Here is a 23,929-nt window from a genome sequence, read left to right on the forward strand (position 1 = left end):
AGAGAGGAAAGAGCAAGAATCCCAAGCAGGCTCTGCACTGTCAGCGTGGAGCCTGATGTAGGGCTTGAAGCCATGAACCATGAGATCATGACCTGAGTGTAGATCGAGTCGGGTGCTTAACCGACTGAGCCACCCAGGCATCCCTTGCCTCTTTCTTTTTGTACTCTGAGGGTGGGGTGGGATGGGTATTTAAAAAAAAATGACCAGGTGATACTAATATTCCCACCCCTCCACTGACACCATTGCGTTTTGCTGATTGGGTGTGTTGAAATAAGATTGTCTTCTGCTCCGTGACTCTTTTCACTGTATCTGTGTACAGTAGTCCCCCCCCCCCAGATGCGGGGGGATGCATTCCAAGACCCCCATGGATGCCTGAAACCATGAATAGTACCAAATCTTATGTATACTATGTTTTTTCCTATATGTACATATATATCCGTGACAAAGTTTAATTCATAAATTAGGCACAGCGAGAGATTAGCAATAGCCAGTAACAAACGAGAACAATTATAACAATATACTGACATGAAAGTTACATGAATGTGGTCTCTCTCTCAAAATTTCTTAGTGTACTGTACTCACTCTTCTTCTCGTGGTGATGTGAGATGATAAAACGCCTACGTGATGAGATGAAGCGAGGGGAATGACATAGGCTTGTGATAATAGCGTTAGGCTACCATTGACCTTCTGACAGTATGTCAGGAGGAGGATCTTCTGCTTCTGGACTGTAGGTTACCGCGGGTAGCTGAAAACTGTGGAAAGTGAAACCGCGACTAAGGGAAGACCGCTGTGTAAGGGGCGCCTGGGTACCTCAGTCAGTTAAGCATCTGACTTCGGCTCAGGTCATGACCTCCCATTTTGTGAGTTTGAGCTCCACATCGGGCTCTCTGTTGTCAGTGCACAGTCCCCTTCAGATCTTTTGTCTCTCTCTGTCCCTTCCTTGCTCGTGCTCGCTCTAGTTCAAAAAAAAAAAAAAAAAAAGGCATTTAAAAAAAGGCAGCAGGGCATTTGTGACTGGTGTAAATTCCAGAATTCTAAGTTTTGGGAACAAGCAACTTGTTTGGACTATGGGTGTCCCATTACCATCAAGTTGAATTTTGCAAGATCTATCGGCCTTGCTTTCCCAGTGTCACTTGTAAATACCTTCTTGTGAAAAGTACCAAATGGCCATTGTAATGGCCCAGTATGTGAGAGCTGTTGTTTTTCGTTTTCTTTTTTTTTTCAGTCCCCCTCCGCCCCGCCCCCGACTGCCTTTCTTCCCCATTCACTTTTTTGCCAATGCATCTGGGTGCCCGGCTCTCCTAGCTCTCCCCAACCCGTCTTGCAATTCTTCATTTTCTTTCCATTGCTCAGAAAGGCATCAACAGGAGAAAGAAACCTTTTTCAAAGTAATAGCCTAGAGGCATTTAAACTTGCAACAGCTACTCTTCTTCTTCTTCTTCTTCTTTTTTTTTTTATTAAATGGGCCTTTGTGACAGAGATCCTGTTTGTGTGAAAAATAAAAATGAAGAGACATCTGCTTAGGATTAGTGCCTTTCTGATTTCTGCACCTACATTTTCAAGATGATGCGGTTTTATTGTTCCCTGTTAGGGAGCTACTTTTCATATCTCAAGTGACCAGACATACTTGAGAATGCAGTTTGGCGCATGAATAACATGGGACACACCGTTCGTTTGCAATTTTATTTTTTAAAAATGAAATATTCAAAGTACTTTTTTTCTTTCAAATATCGACACATAATGTTTAACTTTAAATATTTACAGCACGTTGTTGTGATGCTCTTGTAGAAAAATGCATGCTTCTGGCCTGAAAGCCAGAGCAAAATGCAAAAGACCATTTAACTGCAGCCAGAGAACATGAACCTGTACAGTATCCAGTCACTTTTCAGCACAGGAGTGAGAGCAGGAATACAAAATTGGGACCTATTGTTTCCTAGCAACACGGCTCAGGCCATTATAACACAATTTTCAGTATGATTAGAACCTCTAACTGTTGTTATATAGAAACTGAAAATCTTGGCATACACTGTAAACATCTTTACTTTTCATGAGAAAGTAAGCAGCTAAAAAGAATATTTTTCTGACGGTAAAGGCTATACTTCTCTTTTTCACCTTCTTTCTTACCTATGCTTTTGCCAGAAGAATAGTAAAGATTTAGACATTGTCATGATTCATACAAGTAAAATATTTTTCAAGGACACAATCTGATATACTAACATTTATTTAAGAGGTTAAAGTCCACCACTAAATCTAAGGAAAGATTTTTAACTGCCAAACACATTTCCTTTGACAAATAATGTAAGATGACAACTGCCAAGACAAAATCCACAGCAAGTTAACTAACTATTTTCAGTTACTGTTTAGGAAGTAATTTCTTCTTACACACAGTAGTAGGTTTGGTCCTTAATAGCTTTCACATGAAGGACACACTGAAATAACAGTCACTATTTTGTGTTTGAATTCTTTTTTGTTGTTTGTTGTTTTCTGTTTTTTTGTTTTTGTTTTGCTTTTTTGTTTTTTTTGTTTTTTTGTGTTTTTTATGTTTTTTTGTGTTTTTTTTTGCTTTTTGTTTTGTTTTTTGTTTTTTTTTCTTTTTTTTTTTTTTTTTTGTTTTTCCCTTTTGCAGAATAAAGAACCTTACAGAAGGCTGTGGAAGAGCAGTCTGAAATCTGAAGTACTAGTCAGGTTAGCTGTGTGTATGTGAGTTCCTCCAAGAAAACAAGAATGTTGTATCCAGTCTGTAGCCTTCTGTCCTTCCACAAGCTATAATACACTCCAGTCTTTCCAAAAGTTTCTTTCAATACTTGATTCCTGTACTTTTGCTTCCATTGCAATTGCCCTTACAGGAACATATCTTTATAAATGCAAAAACTTTGTCCTGACTCTCTCAGGTGATATTACAGTGGGGCCTGGACTGGTGAAAACTATATTTTAAAAGGAGGAAAGAAAAGAAAAAAGAGTAGGAACAACATGATAGGATGCTTGACATGGTGTTGATCGCAATGAAAAAGAAAAATCGTAGAAAAAGTATTCAATTTTATACCTATGTGGTTAGCATGTGAATTCCAAATTATACATCGTCAAGTTTTTATACATTTGGCTATGTGGTATATATATTATATTCTATATATATAGTCTCTATATTATAGATCTTCTAGATAAATTGACAGTAAAGGACACGCTTATTTTACACAGCGTTTTGCTGGGTTAAAAATAAAACATATGCCTATTTATATGGAGAGTGTTTTGCTAGAAATTAGTTTATGAATTGAGCTTTATTTCCCTTTCCTTCAGGAGTCATGCTTCTAATCAATAATGATTAGAATGGCAACTAAAAATAAATGTATTTAAATGTCTGCTAAACTGAACTTTGCAGTTCATTTGGATCTCTAGACTGTAGTGCAAGAGTAAAAACAGAACAGAATAGAACAAATAAAATGGGCCTAACTAGGAAAAAGAAACAACCACAGAGTATTCCCTGCCTCCGGCCCAGAATGTTCTTCATGAGAGCCCAACTAGAGTGCCCTCGTTCTAACTTGAATAGCGTGTGGCTGTCCAGTGTCAGCTGCCTGTGCCTGTGCTCTGGGTGTGAGAAATTCGTGTTTCTCTGTAAGATGCATTCACTTTCATCAGGGAATGCAAACAAAGTGTTCTTTCGCTAATTTAAACTTCAGAATTACAAATCAATGACGGCATTCTTTGTATTCAGCTGAACGATGTACCCCACGTCTCCACGTTCTTATTAAGAAATGCCAAAATGTTTCTCTTAGATTTACTGTGCATTAGCGCTAACCTTTTGGGTTTTTTTTTTCCTCTTTCCTCCCACAAACTTCGGGAGAGGTAAAGAGAGCAATAATAGTTCAAGGCAGTATTAAAACCACAGCTATAAGTGATAAAAAGTGCATTTCCTGAATATAATACAAATGTAACTTTAAGAAACTAAAGGCACAAACTAAATAAATATGTATTACAAACTAGAAATGCACAGTTCAAGGTAATTACTATTAAGTAAAAGCCTCAAATATTTGTTTCTAATGGATATTTAAAGCAGTTTGAAAATGATACATCATCAGTGAATTGCAAAAAGTATAATAATCGCTTAAAATATAAGCAAAATAGACTCTAATATTGACATCTTGGATTAGTGATAAAATACATCATCACATTTATGAATGCACTCTCTATATACAGTTCACAAATTATTTTTCCATTGATTTAAAAGAACATCAGAGGTTCTAGGAACATAAGGTCCATTTTTAGGCTGGTGTGGAGGTATTCAAATTTTCAACAAGTTGGTTCATAATTTTAGAATCCCATCCTGAATAAACAGTATACCACTAACACAGGCCTGATTCAGAAAAAAAAATAATGTGATTATAGTCTGGATTAGTAATCTCTTGAGCTGGTGTGCTTCCAATCAAAAAGAGAGAGGAGTTCATCATGAATTCTCTCTGGGTCTCTCTGTGTCTCTCAGAATACACACGTAAGAATGTGGTAACCCCAACCTGATGTTTTTGAAAATGAAATGTTTGGATACACCCTCCCCTACTGTCTGCGGGTCCTTGCCTTTTCCTCCCTCTACTTGGTGGAGTAAGGAGCCAGACTCTTTCCAAACCTTAACGTGAGCCCGGATTCTGACTTCACATATTTTCAAAGGAAGCCGTCATCACCAAGTGAGGCAATGACCCCACACTGCATTTAGGAAGCAGCTGGAAAGAATCCAAACTGTAACACTCCATCATAAATCCTCCTTCAGACATAGCAAATATCCAGACCCAGTGATGAAAGTGCTGAAGCTGGCTCAGGGGAATTTTCTGCAGGCCACATTGTGCTGTCATGTCTTTTCATTTGTGGTAACTTACAATTACGCAGCATTTTACAAACTGTCTCTTTGTCACTGGGCACAAATCTCCTAGCTCACCAAGGGGCTTCTTTTTGCTACAGGATTCATAAAGATTGAGGAACCGCAACTGATATTAACACTAATCCTGATCTTTTTCCAAAGTTTAAATGATCATGGAACAAAAATAACCCTTTCTGGAAAACAGTTATTTTCCTAGGCAGGACACATGATTAAATCAAAATAAACGGGTAAAGACAGAGAACTAAAATAACTCAAGTATCAATTGTTTTAGTAAAAAACAGTCTGCCTCTCTCTAATCAGTTGAAATGTTTTAGATTGGAAAGGGTTCACTTAATTAAATTTCCTGACTGTGGAGGGGAGATGTTCCATACAGAATTGTACATTTGAAAGATAAATCTAAGTGGTATGAATCAATGTGGCAGCAACTACTGTGATGTTCCCTTTGGTGCTTTCCTTTCGTCTTAGTACTAGGTCTATTTTTTTTTTTTTTTAAGGTTTTGGCTCTTCTGAATTTCTGCAGTAGTAGTGAATGTATTTATCAGCATCCCAGGCACGTATGCCTGATAAAACCTCTTGTTTTTTTTTTTTCTGTACCAGAATCATTTGTAGTAAATTACCTTTCGTGTGCACAAAACCATTGGATTAGTGTATAAATATGGAATCACTAATGTGAAACTATGACCAAAACACACCCTATATATAGATGAGTAATTCCTACCCAGGTTAATAGAAGCTATGTTTACCTGACACCAATACAGCCAGACAATTTGGTGAAAAAATGGAGTCAAAACAGGTTGTGCAGGAGACGTTCCATTGGCCAGCTGCCTTGGTATCACGTACACATGAGCAAATAGTGGCATTTCAGTCTGTTACCACACCCACAGGGAAGCATGGTAGGCAGAATCCGGCCACCGCACGCCAAAACACAGCACAACAACATGGCATTTACTTTAACAAGCAAGGAGGAATAATCAGGGAGGAAGGGCAAATGGGTCGTGACTCTGGGAGATGGTGGCGGACGCCATTTTCCACTTAAGTTTCCTATAACGGATCTGGAAAATGCGAAAGGGCCGGCAGTCTTTCGAAATGCAAGGTTCAGAATACTATCGCACCACATTTTCAGATAGCTCGCAAGTTCTGCCAACAGTTAAACGTGAAACTTTCGCGTCACAGTAGAGATACGTAGAACCTTGGGTTCTTTATACTTGAACTCATGTGCATGGTTCGACAAATTTAAAGTGGTGCTTTCTGGAAACTTTTTTTTTTTTTAGCTGTTTTACTTGTGTTATTTTGAATACTGCCACACAAGAACTAAAAATCTCTCATTTCTTAAAGAGTTTAGACAAACAATATTAAAATACCATCTTCCGTCACATTGAAAGGCAGTTGGATATGTTTTTCCTCCATATTTACATATACAGAGTTCTGATCTAGAAAACCAATACAACAAACCATTTTATGTTTTAAAAACAGGCAGTCTTTGGTGACGCAAAGGCAGAGATGTTTTTTGTTACCTCCTGCCTATTTCGCTCTGTCTCATAAAGTGAATATTGTTGGCGCTGTCAGAAAGTTCTAAATACTGCTCGACAGACAAAACAAAATACCCATCATAACCTTGTACCCTCCCAGTGCTCAAAAGCTGCTGCTTTTCCCCCTCTGTCCATGCCCGAATACCCTCCTCCCCTTCTTGCAGCCTTCTCTGTTCCTTAGTCCAGGCCTGGGCCACAGCGCGTTGTCTGGCAATCTCCAGCACGTGATTCTTCTCCTCTTCGACAGTTGTCCCATACCGGATGTTGAAGCACAGAGCCCCGTGCTGGAGCTGGATATCCGCAAACCGTCTAGTCCTCCCATTCAACACAGAGGTCATCTGGGACACAGTGACATTGACACCATTCTCTAGAATCCGCCTCCCCCCAGTGTTCCCGATGAGCACCAGGTCTTCCTCCAGAGACCCAAGCTTAATGAAGTAGTGAGTGTCCCTCCCCTCTATGGTAAAATGAAGGTTTTCCAGGTAATGAGCATTATTGAGAATGGCAGCAAGCCGCCTGCTATCTTCGTTGGCTACTCCTATAATATCGGCTGTTACTATGCCATCCTTGATGGCGAATTTTATACCTTTTCCAAAAACAGAAGGAACAGCAGCAAACCTCGGTTGCTTCCCTCCTTCAAGGCACCGTCCATCATTGTATCGGGGAGTCATAGGAAGTTGGTCCAGGGAAATGAAATTCCTGAGCTGTTTCTGGAGCTCACACTGAATACCTAGGATAGTCTAGGAGAGAAGAAAGGCACAGTGCAAAAATGCAGCACAGGGTCAGACACCTGTCATGCTTGGGGACTGTGGAGAGCACCTTCTTGCTTTACGGTGCTGGTGAGTGAGTTCAAAGCAAGATAAATTTGGACTCTCTTCATCAGAGATTTGGCAAAGACAAGACTAACGGGTTACTTGGCCACCTGGCTATGTTTCTTGATGTCTTGGTGAGTTAAACCTAAGGAAATGTACTAGAACCTTGGAGCCAAAAGTCGCTTCAAGGTACATGGGGCCAGCTCCCCCAAAACAAAGACCTTTCGTTTTCACCAATGTAACTAATACGATCTGTTACCGTACGTGGTGTAATACATTAGCCACAGTGAGGAGCAGAGATGGCTTAAGGCATTATTCTTGGCTTTAAACAGATTATGACCTTATAAATAACCACAGCAAAGCAGCAAGAAGATCTTATGAGGACTTAAAACCAAAACAAAACCAAAAACAACCCTTTCTATTGTGGACATTTTCAAACATACTAAGAAACAGAGAGAATGGTGAACCGCCAAGTATCCATAACAGGGCTTCAGCAATTTTCAACATTTTGATTAACTTTTTAAAAAAGGATTTTTAATTGCAAAAAGGACTTTTAATGACGTTTTAATTATAAAAATTACTTTTACATATTATATGTATTTAGGGATAAGCCTATAGCACCCATTTAAAATTGCCTTTCCCTTATAATTTTTTACACTTAAATTTCAAGCCCTCCCACCCAAATATCAGTTTTATTCTGAAGTATTTTTTTTTCTTTTTGCAAACAGACACTCCTCTATTTCTTTCAATTGAAAGGAAAAGTTACTTCATGTTTCCATTTGTTCCTCATCCTCTTGATGAAATTACCTGTTAAACCGTGACTAGTCTGGCATTCCTTTTTCCCAGAGACTTTATCCCTATTCTCTTTATTACTTTCACTTCGCTGATCTTATGTACTTTTTCTTGGTCAGAATAATTTAATTCTGTTCTTCCCATGCTCTTAATGCACCACACCCTAAATTATTTTGCTGTTGGAAATCTGAAGATTTTACATCTGTCAGTGAACAGTTTTCTCTATACAGAGTCCATAATTGCCCTTGGTAGGCCGTTGCAGAATTTTAAAAGTTGACTTCGTCTTGTTTGTCTACTTCAGCAGGTCACCAAGTGCCATATTGGCCTTGTCTTTCCTAAAAGCTCTGATTCCCTGATCCTTTCCTCATGGAAGCTTTTTTCTGCCTCCTCATTAATCATGGACATTTTAGTGAATATTCAAGATGACTCAAAAATAAGGAAGGAAATACATGTTAATGCCATCTCGGGGTGTTGGATGCTCCTCTGGTTTTTTGTTTTGTTTTGTTTGTTTGTTTGTTCGTTTTTTCAGATACGTAGAGACGGTAAAAGTTTTACTAACCTTTCCGGGATCCCACTCTGGAGTTTTTGTCTGAAGCTGGAGAAGCTCATAAGTTAACTCCAAATTTTCTAATTCTGGTTTGGGGAATCCAGGTAGAACATTGTGTAGCTGGAAACCAAATAGCTCCAGCCAACTTCCAATGTCTGTGAAGCACAGAATAGAAAAGGAAAACAAATGATGAAGCCCATAGTTTACAACCTTTGTGGAAAGCTTGAATGATGCCTCCCCTGCCTTCAGTATGTTCAGCCAGTGGGAAGTTAGGGATTGAACTCCCCCTTCTATCACCTGCTCCAAAGCCTATGATCCACTCTCTACTGGGAAACCTTTTGATTCGTGGAGAATCACAGAGATGGGTTCGGTTTACAGCATTGAAACTCTTAAAAAAAATTTTTTTTTAAATTTATTTTTTGAGAGAGAGCGAGCGAGCAAGCAGGGAGGAGCAGAGAGAGACAAAGGGAGGGAGAGAGAGAATCCCAAGCAGGTTCCACACTGTCAGCATGGAGCCCAACGTGGGGTTTGAACTCACGAACTGTGAGATCATGGCCTGAGCCAAAACCAAGAGTCGGATGCCCAACCGACTGAGCCACCCAGGCGCCCCACATTGAATCTCTTAATGTGGTGGTGGCACTGAGGCCACACAGATCGTAATATTAGGTTTATTTGATGGAACATAATTCTGAAGTTTTTAAATGAAACCATTCATATAAGCTTTGAAGAGTGAAAACTACAAACAGCCAGCTTAAAAGGAAAGAAACGATGCACTGGGATGCAAAAGCATCGTGTTCTGTGCCACCTGCACAGTTTTGCTTGCCCTAGAAAACTAAGGAAGAGAGTGACTGCATAATAACTTGTGGGCTAACTGGCAGGAAGAGGAAGCATATTTACAAAGGCACGGAGATTATGTGATAAACACCACCGAGTTATTTCAAGTTTAGTGTAAAGCTTTGTACCTGTGGTATACTTTGCAACATCTTGAATTTTGCCAACTGGGTAGTTATTTTCAAAGGAGTAGAGGTTGAATGGTTTAGGAAGGAGGTTCAACTGTTTCCATATGTGATGATTAGGCGTTGTCCACCTACCAGCAACAACATCATAATCCCTTTGCCCCAGGTGCACTAATTTAGTAAGCAAATCATAGAGTCCTCCATGAAAACCAATGATGACCTGAAAGTCAGGGTAAGTGTCATGGTAGATGTCTCCATAAGGCGTGTACAAGATCTCTTTTATCACCTGACCTCGGCTGCTGAACACAGCCAGTGGCGTGCCCGTATTATCACAGGCTACGTAATATTCTTCACCACTGCTTAGCTCCATGGCAATGAGGTGACCTTGGAGATCGTAATACAGGGATGTGATCTCTGAGCTCGTGTGGTTGTACAGATGAGTAATTCTTATGGGATTGGCAAGGTCTGCATAAAAGAATTGAAGGTGCTGCCCCAGGCTGGACTTACTGGCGACACGTCGCCCGAGCCCATCATAGTAATACTGCACAGTCCAGCCAGAAGCCTTATTGTAGGCTTTCTGCAGCAGACCATTAGAATTATATTCAAATATGTCATTTCCCCTCTGCCGCAGAAAGCCATCTTCATCCATTTTATACTGAATTTCTCCTAGTCTGGTGATGCGGTCTCGGAGGTCATATCGGAGAGGAGTAAGACGAGCACTATTCCCGTGACTTAAGAGGTTGATGTTTCCATTCAGGTCATAACTGTAACGCCACTGGGTTTTGTCATTTACGGAAACAGTCTGCAGCTGCCCGTCAGCATCGTATTCGTAGAAGTATCTTGTTATGTTGGCATCCACTCCCACTCTTATATCACATATCACCATACGCCCCATATTATCATACTGAATAGTCATCCAGTAGGCAATTGCCTTTAGGATTTCGTATTGGACTTCGATAACTTGTCCGCTGGCACTGAAGATCTTGGTATGCTTCATCACCGTAGTAGTTATGACCTGATTTAAATCGTAATTAATTACACTGAATTTTCCAAACTGCTCTGTTCTACCAGAAACATCAACATATCGGTACAGATCTATGGGCAAAGGGGTTTCATTGATCACAGCTTGCATGCTGGTGACGCGGAAGTTGTTGTAGCTGTAGTCAAACCGAGCATTCACCAGACCTTCTTCACTGAACCTGAAGATCTGGCGTCCAATAAGAGGTCCTGAGGAATCAAAATAAAAATAATGAGAACAGAGCTAGATGCGTAATGGTGAACAATCAGAAAGGTCTCGTGTTATTTTCCTTAGCAGCAATGCTTTTACGTTCAAAATAAGATATTAGAGGTTGACCTCTGATACCGAAAGCGTATCATCTCATAGATACGTACTCTCACGGTTGTGGTCATTAAATATGAAAAAATACTGTATGTTATAGAATAATTTAACTATAGGACCTATGTAAGTAATAACCCATCCGGTAGCTTGGGGTGAGGAAACTGATATTATAAACATGCTTTCTTGTTATAATCACTGACAAGAACGCTTTTAATTCATTTAACCCGTGCTACAAAATCAGCAGGTCAGATTTCCACGAAGCCCAGCATTAAAGTAACTGAATTTGGCATTTTCCAAGCTCAAGGGATGAAAGAGATTCAAAAGTTCTGACTTTTGAACATATTTTGCCATCAGCTGAGGCTTATAGAGGTCACATGGGGCTTGAGCTCGTTTCGGTGAGGCTCAAATCTTGCAGCTGCACCTTTGGGATGATTTGGTGGTGAGCTACAAATGAGCACACAGACTAGGTTCTCTGATCTCAACGTTTCTGAGAGCCAAGACAGGGACAAAGAGATGTATGGTGGTTTCCTAAGGAATCACCTTTCATGCAGTCTATAGCAGGTTTTTAATTTTCAAAGGAAGATAATTTAATAACTAAAGGGAACACGTGTTGGATTGAATGTCTACAGGATAATGATTCTATTTCACACTGTGGCCGGCAAAAATTTCATAGGAAAATACCGGTACGGTTGTACACATCCCCACCGTTTCACGACAAACCTGTTTGCCTATATCTGATTGTGCAAATGAAGCCGTCATGCATCAGGTGTATTGTCTTAATCACTCCAGAAGACTCTTCATAGGTTAATGTGACCTGAGTGGTATCATAGAGAATCTCAGACAGCCTTGCTTGCTTGGTGTATTTGTATAACACTCTGCGCCCGGTTCCCAGATGCAGGGTCTGTAGCAGTCGGCCATCTCGACTGTAGTCTTGGATAAAAGAGGTGCTACTGTCTGGTGGGGTGTAGATGTTCCGGTAGTAGCCCACTGAAAGCATGGTTTGTAAGCTGTGGCGCACCATACTAGGCATGGTGACCGAGAGCAGACAGTCTGATTGGTCATACTCAAAGATGTAACGCCTCTGGCTATGTAAGAGAAGCATCACAGACTGAAACGAGACAAAGGCGAAATAGCGTATTATGTACCACTGAAGTTGAGGAGAAGAAAGAAATGCATTCATCCATTCAACACAGATTTATCGAGCACTTACTATGTGCCAGGCACCGTGGTGGACCCTAGTGGATACAGTAGTGGGCAGTCACGGTGTCTAACCATATGGAGCTTACAGTTTAAGGGAGGAGGAAGACAAGCAACCAAGCAATTGCAATATAGTGTGAAACGTGTTATGACAGAGGAAGGACAGGGTGCCTAGCAGAGGAAGAATAGCTAACCCAGACTTAAGAGGTGAGGAAAGGCTTCCTGGAGGAAGTGACTTCTGAGTTGAGACCTAAAGAATGACCAAGGCTTGGCCGGGTGAAGGCAAGGAAACGGGGCAGGGGGCGCAGGGTAGGGAGAGAGTGCCCCTGACAAGAGCACAGCATTGTGAGGGGCTGGATAAGAGAGATGGCTTTTCAGAGGATGAGAGCAATTTCATGTGGCCAGAGCGTGGGTGTGTCAGAGGGGAGGGGATGGTGACTGGCAAGAGACAAGGCCAGTTAAGTAGGCTGGGTCCAGATTATGCTGGGCTTTCTAAGCCATGCTAGAGACCGGACTTAAACATGTTGGCCACAGGCAACCACTGAAAGCAAGTCAAAGGGCGGGGTGCTGGCAGAGCTGGGAGAAGCAATCGGTCAATGTTCCAGAAAGGTTACTGTTTGCGGAGAAGCATCCACGTGGCGATGGACTGGGGGGAGGTAAATGGAGGGTGAGGCGTGCCACATGTGGAGTTATGGTCACCAAAAAAGTATTCATTGACTTCACATAGTCGTCAATGTCTTCCTCAAAAGTTGTATGCAAAATGTTATTACTGCTTTGCAATTTGTGTTTTATTTGGTTTTTTATTTGAGTACCGTTGACATTTTTTCAAAATTTTATTTTTAAGTAATCTCTACGTCCAACGTGGGGCTCGAACTTACAACCCTGAGATCAAGAGTCGCATGTTCTACTGACTGAGCCCGCCGGGAGCCCCTATAGTTGACGTTTTAAAAATATTGGACTGTAGTTGACAAGCAATTCATATTTTAAACTATATTAGGGGAACATGCCATTAGAAGTGAAGAACTCTCTGGATATACAACCCCTTTCGTCCAAACTGATCCGTATTTCAGAAACAGTTATTTGTTGAGGTATAAAGCCTCGCATGTAATTAGGTATTTCACTGATATTGGTTTTACCTTATTTTAACTTTAAATACAAACATAAAAGGAGCACTGTTTTACAGGGGACTCAATCCTATTTCTAACTGAAAAGCATTTAAATCTCACCTTTTAATAAAAATTTAAAAAACGCTCAGCTCCGGAGAGTCTCATGTAACACTCTAAGGACGCTTTTCCCTTCCCTTTTTGAAAATTACCTTATCAAGCGAAAGGATTTAGTTGAGCTTTATTTTCTGAAGTTTGTGTTATGTAAATGATAGGTATCTTTTCATTTTCTAAACATAAATTACATTAATATTTATGAATACCAATTGCATAAGCACACATAATGTACACTTAAACCTTCTAAACGTGAAACTAGATTCTAATATTAAATGTCTTTCTTGAAACTGCATATCCTCCCTGCCCTTCTGAGAATTATTGATTTGGAATCGCATGTCAGGACCGTGAAGTCAAAGTCAGCAGTTATTTTCTCCTTTGTTCATCCTGTTTTTCCCCACCAAGTACTCTGCCTCGCGGGTACAGAGCTGCGTGCGGAAACCCTGTCACCTTATCACCTGTGGACAACATGCAGCTCCAAAACAGAGGCACTCCCACTGAACAGAGAGGCAGGAGACTTGGCTTTTCTGTGTGGGCATGAGGACACGAAGGGAGAACCACGTCCTTGACCGAGGCAGAACCCACAGACCCGGGGGGCAGCTGGCGGAAGATGCCTTTGCATTACCCTATGCTCCCAGTCCGATTTCTTAGCTCCTTTCCACTCTGTTCTGTCAGTCTGCCACGAGCAAATGACATCTGTCACCTGCGATGCAGGCCAGGGACAATCACCATATGGCTCCTGCGCATTATCTCGTACCAGTCTGCCTGGGCCATGCCTTTCCCAGTCGCTGTATGCGCCCTGCCAAACATTTGTAGCACATCGCCACTGTCCCCCCCCACCTCCCGCCTCATCCACTGCGCTGCAGTGAACCACTGCCTGACCCCGTTCCTAGGTGGCGCTGATGCCGTGCTCTCTCAAAAGCTCCCCGGTCTGTTTTAAAGCTTTCTGCCAGCGGCGAGAACGCGGATGATGCGATTAGAAATCTCGTGGATGTAACTGTGGTGTTGCCAGAATACCATTTAGCTCTCACTTGGCTGCCTTTTCACTTTGGGTGGGCATTATTATCAGTTTGTTCAGTAACAATGCCTATGAGTCCATCCAGTGCCCACAGTGCTGCTCCGGCGGGATAAAAGGCCATTTCTTAGGAGTGCAAACAATAGAGTGGGAGACTTTGTATTTTTTTAATTGGTTGTGGGATCCTAAAAGAGAGCACTGTAAAGAAGAAAGAAAGAACAAGCACGGATATTCATTTGAACGAGACTAGATAGAAATGAGAGATGGTAGAAATTTGAAAAGCTAAAGCATTTGAATAACCACCAGATGGCAGTGTGGGGCCACCTGGAAGCTCAAGCTACGTACAGTGTATTGTATCCCCCGAGGCAGCCTTTGGAAATTTCAGCCCCAAAGAGGCAATTTTGTGTGAATGTATCAGGCTAAAGCATCTTATTAAATGATTATAAAATATCTTTAAATGCATTTTAAAAATGAAGTCCTTAAGAACGATTTTAGGAAACCGAAAGATTTACATTTACTGTAATACAAAATTTTAGCCCCACAAGTCTTCAAAATATAATTAACTCAGAGAAGTCTCATAAATCAAGATAGAGAATTAATGACCACATAGAGAAAATTTAAGAAACAATAATTGATTTTTTTAATAGAGAAGAGATCCTTTAAGCAACCGCAGCTATTACCCAAATTATTTTTCTTCTAATGGCTTGGAGACCATTGTGCATGAAAATGATACATGTATCTTTCACCTGCTCTAGCGGAAGTCATGTAATTTGGACAAAATTTCTGCACGTTAAGGTGAACTATCCGCTGTTGTTTTGAATATAACATGGTATAGGGATGGCAAGCAAATTTACAGAGATAACACCAGATGGATTTTGAGATATAAAATGAGGTCTACGTTTTCAAGCTTGAGAATCCTTACTTTAAAAAAAAATTTTTTTCTAATGTTTTTATTTATTTTTGAGACACAGAGAGACAGAACATGAGCAGGGGAGCGGCAGAGAGAGAGGGAGACACAGAATCGGAAGCAGGTTCCGGGCTCTGAGCTGTCAGCACAGAACCCGACGCGGCGCTCCAATTCACGGACTGTGAGATCATGATCTGAGCCGAAGTCGGCCGTTTAACCGACTGAGCCACCCGGGCGCCCCGAGAATCCTTACTTTAAAATATACTATGAGAGCCAGTGTCTTTGTGTTTGCTCTGCCCCACACGTAGTGAAAGAACGTGCCAGCAAAGGCCATGTCACAGAGGACAGAAAAGAGCACAAGAAGACACAGAACCTCATCACCTCACTGGAAAAGCTACATGGAAGTTGGACTTCGGTACAATTCAGTATGCTTCCCCCCCTTTTCTTCTTTCTAGCATCACAATTTGAAAAATGCTTTAATTTTCTTTTTTTCTTCCTTCATTTTCCTTCCTCCTTTCTTTCTTGTTTGAATTTACCTACCAGGAGCAGCAAGTAAGTGGCATTTGTTCTGGACTTAAAAAATAAATGCTATAATGCAAATGGAAATGGAAAGAAACTAACTTTTATTGAAAGATGTCCTGGGTGCTTTATATTAAGTTATTTCACGTAATCATCACATCTATTCATTGAATGCATTATTATTGCTGGTAATTATAATGTTAATAAACTCCATCTCATGATACATGATTTTTTGGAAAGTAAAGAGCCATTCCAAAATTGTGGGCTTTGCACGTTCTGAGTTTTGCATAATAGGATTGCTGAAGTCAGGAGCTACTTTTTAATTAGAGAACAAATTAAACGTGAACTCAAGAAAGGGACGAAAGTCAACTAAAAGGCACACGTGATTTGGGCTTGTCTCGCTGGTCAGTAAACTAGTCTCTGGAAGTCACTAGGGCTTCTCTTGATACGTGACACATCAGTCAGGTCTTATTTCTGTCCACTGCAGGATACAGTTGGGGTTTTTTGTTTGTTTTGCTTTTAAAGAGTTATTGCCAACTAAGTTTCTGTAGCGAAGAGAACTTATGTGAAGTTTACTTCACGTGATTCTTTGCTGAGGAAAGTTCGATGAAATAATCAGCTAATTCAGAAAAGAGAAACAATAAAATCGCTTCCGTGGTGTCAAAGAGGCTACACTCAGGGCTAAACATTAGGTTTTCAATAGGCTTTTTCGTTTGTGTACAGAGAGCATAAAGGAAAAGTCTTAGAGACTCAGGCGCAACTGTCCCCAGGCAGTTGGAGCTCAGTGTGCAAACTACGCGCTAATGAAGCTGGGGTTAGGAGTTCAAACCCATGCGGCTCCTAGGGAGTGTTGGCCACTTCACTAGCCACATGTGCGACCTGCGGAGGGGTCAGTGCAAACGCGTCCTCATTCCTCGAAAAACAAATCAGCTTATAATCTAATAATCAGGGGCATCTTTTCAAAAAAAATTTACAATATGTTTATTTATTTTTGAGAGACAGAGAGAGAGACAGACAGAGAAAGCGAGAGAGAGACAAAGGAAGAACAAGCGGGCGTGGGGGGGCAGATAGAAGGAGAGACACAATCCCAAGCAGGCTCCACGCTGTCAGCGTAGAGCCCCATGTGGGGCTCAGACCCAAGAACCGCGAGATCATGACCCGAGCCGAGATTAAGAGTTGAACGCTTAACCGACTGAGCCACCCAGGCAAGCCTGGCATCTTTTTTTCATATGAAGGTCGCTACATGCGTCTCCCATGTAATGGGATTCATTTAATTTTGTACCATGTTTAGCGCTTCGTAGGACATGAGCCATAGGATTTTGCAAATCATTCTTGTTACCAAAATTCAAGAGGAAAGACCTACTCTATAAGATTCAGATGTTCCTAGCATAGAGTACAGATTATAGATTTGATCTATTTCTTCAGCAGACGAGGGGTGGATATAGCAGAGGACTCCCTTTTTTACCCTGACTCCCAAGTAGAATTCTGTTTTATCTCCTAGGCATTTCCAATTTGGCAAATTCTCTAGCAACTGCTTCTGGGAAGTAGTTACAGTTTTATGGTGACATACAACCATTGGCACACTTTTTTTCCTTCAAAACTTTGGGGAGTATATCAGAAAGGCTTGGCATTGGGGTGCCTGGGTGCTTCAGTCGGTTAAGTGTCCGACTTCGGCTCAGGTCATGATCTCACGGTTCATGGGTTCGAGCCCTGCGTCGGGCTCTGTGCTGACAGCTCAGAGCCTGGAGCCTGCTTCCGATTCTGTGTCTCCCTCTCTCTCTGCTCCTCCCCTGCTTGCACTCTGTCTCTCTTTCTCTCTCTCTCTCAAAAGTAAATAAACATTAAAAAACTAGAGAGAAAGGCTTGGCATTATTTGCTGCAAATAGTGAAAATCTGTCATGTGAGCTATGAGTTCCTATGACTTCTGTAAGAACTTTTAGGGGTTAACTTGCTGTGATTACCCTTAAATCCTCAAGGGAAAGCATTTTTCAATTTTCCCAGAAATTAATTCAGGACTGATGAATCCAGTTGAACGGATAGATTTGGGAAACAAGAGACACCAACTTAGCACATCAGAAATTGAGATGGAGGGATAGAAATCAATTTCCCTTACTGTTCTCTGCTGCTGATGTGGCCAGAGACCATTTTGCTATGTGGTGGCTGTCTGATAAATGGTTCCGGTGGTGGGATTAAAATCATTGTCTATGTCTGCCAGACGGGAGGCCCCAGGCTCCCATTACAGGTGCTGCTGGAGACTCACTGTACACAAAGGACTGTCACCAATGAGGCCCCACTGCCACCATTTGCTCAGACTGATTACTTGTGAAAATTAGTCCTGAAATGTATACTACTAAAACTTCACCGATTATCCTAACAAAATCAGAATTCCTTATCCTCTGTGTAAGAGGTTCTTCTCCAGAGCTGAGACACATTAACACACAATTTTATAATTTTCCACTTATTTTACCTCAGTATGAGCTTTCATAATAATGAAGATACCTTTTCAAGAGCGGTAGCAAATACGCTCAAATAAGGAGAAAGCTAAGCCATTATCCTGACTTCAGTTTGAAAGAGTACCTGGCAGAGTGTGCGGTTGGGGAAAGTTTTCAGCTGAAAAACAGCTTCTCCGTATACATTCATTTTGTTGTTGTTGTTCCTTGAACAGAGCCGAACAGCGAGAACAGACTTTTTTCTCCTGTACGTCTCCTTGCCAAGATCGGTAACTAGGACCATTTGCAATATTCTCATTCAGAAACTCAGAAGTAGTTTCTTGTCCTTACATACTTACCTTTTCCAAGTAGGTATAGCTCCAAATTTTCCCATCAGCCCAAGTTCTTGAAATTATTTTTCCACTCTGGTCATATTCCATTTTTTCATTCCACGTCCCTCTTTGAATGAATGTCACCAATCCCGAAGGTGAATATGTGATGTTCACTTCATTGTATCTGCTTACGGGAGACCACAGAATAGGTCGTCCCGTCTGGTCGTAAAGAATTCGAAGGGTGAATTTCCGGTGGTCATCGTAGATCTTTCCCGTGCGAGTTATATGATCAAAATCTATGGACAGCAGGTTTCGGTTATGGGCCTACAAAACAGATATAAGATACCTTTTAGGCACTGCTTTGGTTCGTCTCATCAAGTGCGTTCACAATCGTGCAGCCAACACCTTAAATCCACCTGGAGCGAAAGACCAAAGAAGATGTTGGCGGTGGGGAGGAGGGAAGGCCAGATACGGGAGGTTTTCAGGCAAAGCACAGTAAACCAGGGTATGGTTTTTATGCAGATTTAAGTCCTCACCTTTCCCACTGTAAGAGTTTCTAAAGATTTAGGGCCATCCTCCTCTTCCTGGTACAGAGAGGGAGACGCCCTTACACATGGAGATTTCCCTTATAAAAACAGCAAATGCCTCTTCCAAAAGGGTAACTTGTACTGGGTTTCAGAGCTTCTCCTGTATCTGCTGTTTCTTAAAATCAGTCCACAATAATTTTTATGCCAAAAAGGCATATTTTAGCGTGGCAAATTCTGCTGTCCTTCAAATGAAAAAGGAGAGACTTTGACAAGTGTCCGCAGCAGTGACCCAGGAGTCAGGAGCCATTTAATTAGCTGCTTGCCTGTACACCAAGTCATTTCTTCTATCAGGGGCTTAGTTTTCTTATCTGTGAAATGGGAGTGATATTACCACTGTATTATAAGACTACATATACAGATACCTGGAGAAATGTAAAAATATTATTAGCGATTGTTATTTTAAAAATATAATTACTTTTTTTCATTTAGGTTAGGCTTTTGAATGGGCCGTGTGTCAGATTCGAAGGTGACTGTAGTTTGGTGTACTAGATTTATATCTGTAGGAATTGCAGTGTGATCTGGAACAGCATGTTAAATATCTGGCTAATGAGGAAAGGAGAGAAACCGACAATAGGGCTTGACTACATTAATCATAGTTGAACTAAGCTGATTCACTCACTACTCAGCTAAACTCTATGTTCATTTTTAACTTCTGTGGACAAGGATCCCTTTAAATACCTTAAAGCTATGTACCGCGCCCCCAGAAAAATGCACGTACACACAGGAATGTTTTACACGAAATCTCAAGAGGGGCTCTGAAACCCAGTCGTGAAACCTCTACCGGTCTCAAGAGTCCAATTTTCAAATCTCAGTTCAGAGTGAGATTTTTAAAAATTTTTTTACTTAAAAATTTTTATTTTCATTCTTTGAGATATAATTGACATACAACATTAGTTTCAGGCGTACAGCACAACGACTCAGTATTTGTATATATTGTGATCACCAGAGTAAGTCTCATCAGCATTCGTCTCCACACAGTTACACATTTTTTTGTCTTGTGATGCGAACTTTTAAGATCTACTCTCTCAGCCGCTTTCAAATGTATGACACAGTCTTATTAACTGTAGTCACCATGTTGTGCGTTACATCCCCAGGACTTATTTTATAACTGGAAGTTTATACTTTTGATCACCTTCACCCATTTCCCTTCCTGTCCCCCACCCCCTGTCCCACAACCACCAATTTATTCTCTGTATCTGAGTTCAGGTGTTTTTAGGATTCCACGTGGAAGTCGGATCCAAAGACAGTTTTTATCTCAGTGGCCAGATAACTGTGAAAGGGAGGAGAATATGCCACCCAAAACGTGCCACTTTGGCACGTGTATCATTTTGAGCTGAGGTCAGTGAAGACCCAGCAGGTTTAAGAAAAACTTTGATCCCTTCCTTAACTACCTAAAAGAATTCAGTTAGATAGGAGGCCTGGTTCAGGAAGAGAGCTATTACCCGAGATTACTTTTTATCGGAATGACCTATCTGTATGGCAGGACCAATGTGTAATTACTAAACATCTGCTCTTATTCTCCTCCGCATCCTGTGAATTACCCTCCTCCCCGCCCTGGAGCCCCAGGCACCCTCTCTCATTTCTTAGTTCAGGATGGTCTAGAAGCCTCATATTGCTTGTCTTTGAGCCTCTTGTGTTTTTGTGGGGTTTCCCTAAGTGCAAAATTAAATTGGTTTTCCTCTTATTAATCTGTCTCACGTGAATTTTATTAGACCAACCAAAGAATCTAGAAAGGAAGAAGGGAACAATTTCCCGCCCCTACAACTGCAAAGCCAACATTCGCGTTTCTAAGTCCTGTGTTCCCTTGCTCACTTTGGTTTTCAAAATAATTTCCTCAAACCCCACGCTCCATCATAAAAGCGGTATTTTTTTCATTGCAGAAACACTGGAAAATATAGAAATAGAAAAAGAAAGTAATTACCTGTCATCTCACCCTCTAATGCTAATCACTGCTAATACTTTGCTACATTCCATCCATCTCACTTTCTTGCATAATCTGTGTATATACTGAAAAATACAACTAAGGTTGTACTTGAAAGTTCTATGTCCTACTTTTTTAGCTAATGTTTTATTATGAGCATTCCTCATATTATTAAATATTCTTAAAATGTGAATTTTAACAGTTGCCTAGTATCTTCTTACATGATAATTATTTATTTATCCTTTTTCCTATTGTTAGAAATTAGAGTTTTTATTTTTTGTTATTCTTTCATATTTAATATTTTGTTGAACATTTTTGTAAATAAATATTTCCTTAGTACAGAATTCAATAGGTGTGAAATGAGAACATATTAAAGACTCGTAACGCGGGGTGCCTGGTTGGCTCAGTCAGTTAAGTGTCTGACTTCAGCTCAGGTCATGATCTCGCAGTTCACGAGTTCAAGTCCCGCATGGGGCCCTGTGCTGACAGCTCAGCCTGGAGCCTGCTTCGGGTTCTGTCTCCCTCTCTGCTTCTCTCCCACTCGCACTCTGTCTCTCTGTCGCTCTCAAAAATAAATAAACATTAAAAAAAGTTTAAAAAAATTTGCTAAGTAGTGAGGTTGAGTCTTTTTTTAATTTTTTTGGCCACATGTATGTCTTCTATGAATTGTCTATTCATGACGTTTGTCCTTTTACTACTGGGGTGTGGCATTTTGCTTTAAACCCTCTCTTTTGGTTCAGTTTCTTCATCAGTCAGCTGGGGCTAATGATATTTGCCTTTAATTTTGAGCTTCTGCAAACAAACAAACAAAAACAAACAAACAAAATTAGGACCTAGCAAATGTTCCACGTCATGAATTCTATCCAGAAGACTAGAGATGAGATCCCTAAATTATTTGAAAGGAAGTGCTGTTGGTCTCAGGGGTGGGTTTAATTCACGGAATAGAGCCACACACAGGTTGGGAATCAGGACTCTTTAAACCATCTGTAGCCAATGTGTGCAGCGCTGTAGTGCATAAATATACAGTAACCTGCTGTTATTCCTTAAAAGGTGATAGTGAAGCACATATTTTTTGTCTTTTGATACGCAGGGCTTGGAAACCTATACGTAACCAGGTGTTCTTTCTTCAACTACCTTTCCTGTGGTTTTATAGCCACATATCTCCAACTGTAATACCGCTCATTTACAATAGCTGTAAAATATCCGTGTAGTCCCAGAGACGGTTGTAACTGTTACAATTTATGTTATAATGATAGTTAAAGAGGCAAAGTAACAAGTGATTTCCAGTTCAACTAAATTTGTGGTTTTATTTGTCTGATAGAGTAAGTTCACTACTCAAGAACACATTTCTTAATAAAGTCGTTACCGTTACACAGGCAGGGATCACTGGTAAGTGGTACAAAGCGCAGGAAGACGGCCCAATGTTCCTTCTCTGCCTGTCAATACGTTGGCAACCATGCTTCTCTTTTTCCGGATAATGTACTCTGATATTCAGATGCTGCCAGAAAACTAGTTTCAAAGAGGTTTGGAAAGTGTGATATTGTGATTTGTAAGAAATATATATTTGGTGTTCCACCCAGTTCCCGGCACAAAGCTCCTAAAACCTTTGGAATCTCCTATGATAAGAGCGATAAAGCTGCCTTTTGTTATGTTAATGAAGTGACTTTTGGAGGGCCCTCTGGTAACCTACGAATGGGGACTGGTTGCCTGGGAAACCCACAGTGTGATTAGAGGGTTGGTACTTCTAGTACCTCCCTCCAAACCTCTGGAGAACGAGGGAGTGATTGGAGGTTGAATCAGTTGCCAATAGCCAATGATTTAATCAATCTTTCCTAAGTAATGAAGTCTCCATAAAAATGCAAAGGAGGGGCGCCTGGGTGGCTCAGTCGGTAGAGCATCTGACTCTTGATTTCGGTTCAGGTCGTGATCCCAGGGTCATGGGATCGAGCCCCATGTCAGGCTCTGTGCTGAGTGTGGAGCCTGCTTAAGATTCTCTTTCCCTCTGCCCCTCTCCTGCTCATGCTCACTCTTTCTCCCCCCCCCCCCGCAAACAAACAAACCCAAAGAATAGGTCGGCCAGCTCCTGGGCTGGTGAACAAGTGTAGAAGCTGGGAGAGTGGCGCACCTGGAGGGCACAGAAGCTCCACACCCTTCCCCATACCCTGCCCTCTGCATCAGTTCCATCCGGCTCTTCTTGAGTTCTAACCATTATAACAAACTGGTGATCTAGTAAGTAAAATATTTCTAAATCCTGTGAGCTGCTGTAGCAAATTAATCAAACCCAAGGAAAGGGTTGTGGGAACCTCTGGTTTATAGCCAGTCTGTCAGAAGCACTGGTAACAACTTAGACTTGGGACCGACTGGCGTCTAAGTAGTGGGCAGGGGGCAGTTCTGTAGGACTGAACCCTTAACCCGTGGAGTCTGATCCTATCTCTTGGTAGATAGTGTCAGAATTAAATTGACTTGTAGGACACTCAGCTGGTGTCCCAAGAATTGCTTGTTGGTGTGGGTTAACTCCACCTCCCACATTGGAATTGAGTCCAGGAACCCAAAAGAGAAGGTAGTGTAAAATTCAGCTAGAGGTGAAAGTGGATGAAGTTGAATAGAAGATGCCACAGAGTCCCCCCGAGTCTCCTGTGGAAACTAAGTGTGAGGAGGCTGGGAAGGAGTATGCTTTTCCGGGTGGGCTCTCCCACCCTCATCATGGAGAGCTTATATGCTCCAGCCATTTTGGCAGGAATCCAAACTTAAGCTGATTGCCAATGACTGTTGGGGTCTTGAGCAAAGTTGGGAAAGCTCCATGTTCATACAAACACTAGTTTGCCTGAAAGACAATAATCGCCTTTGACCTAGGTGCGGAGCATCCATCTTTATTTCCATGGGAAATAAATAATAAAATAATAGATAATAAATAATACATAAAATAATAAATAATACAAAAATTCTCCATGGGATAAGAATTTGCC

General features: G+C 41.1%; 1 protein-coding gene across 1 annotated transcript in view; it reads right to left on the reverse strand.

Annotated features, from left to right (window-relative positions):
• Positions 1-2,746: 2,746 nt before the first annotated feature.
• Positions 2,747-23,929, reverse strand: part of TENM1 (teneurin transmembrane protein 1) — a 734,132-nt gene continuing 712,949 nt past the window's right edge. Inside the window, exons 30-34 of the mRNA XM_042974325.1 lie at positions 18,483-18,779; positions 11,560-11,947; positions 9,507-10,727; positions 8,557-8,699; positions 2,747-7,133 (exon numbers count right to left, since the gene is read on the reverse strand). Coding sequence (XP_042830259.1) covers positions 6,375-7,133; positions 8,557-8,699; positions 9,507-10,727; positions 11,560-11,947; positions 18,483-18,779 — 2,808 coding nt within the window. The 3' untranslated portion in view covers positions 2,747-6,374. The remainder of the gene's footprint in view (positions 7,134-8,556; positions 8,700-9,506; positions 10,728-11,559; positions 11,948-18,482; positions 18,780-23,929) is intronic.

The sequence above is a fragment of the Panthera tigris genome, chromosome X (assembly GCF_018350195.1).
Source record: "Panthera tigris isolate Pti1 chromosome X, P.tigris_Pti1_mat1.1, whole genome shotgun sequence".
Lineage (NCBI taxonomy): Eukaryota > Metazoa > Chordata > Mammalia > Carnivora > Felidae > Panthera > Panthera tigris.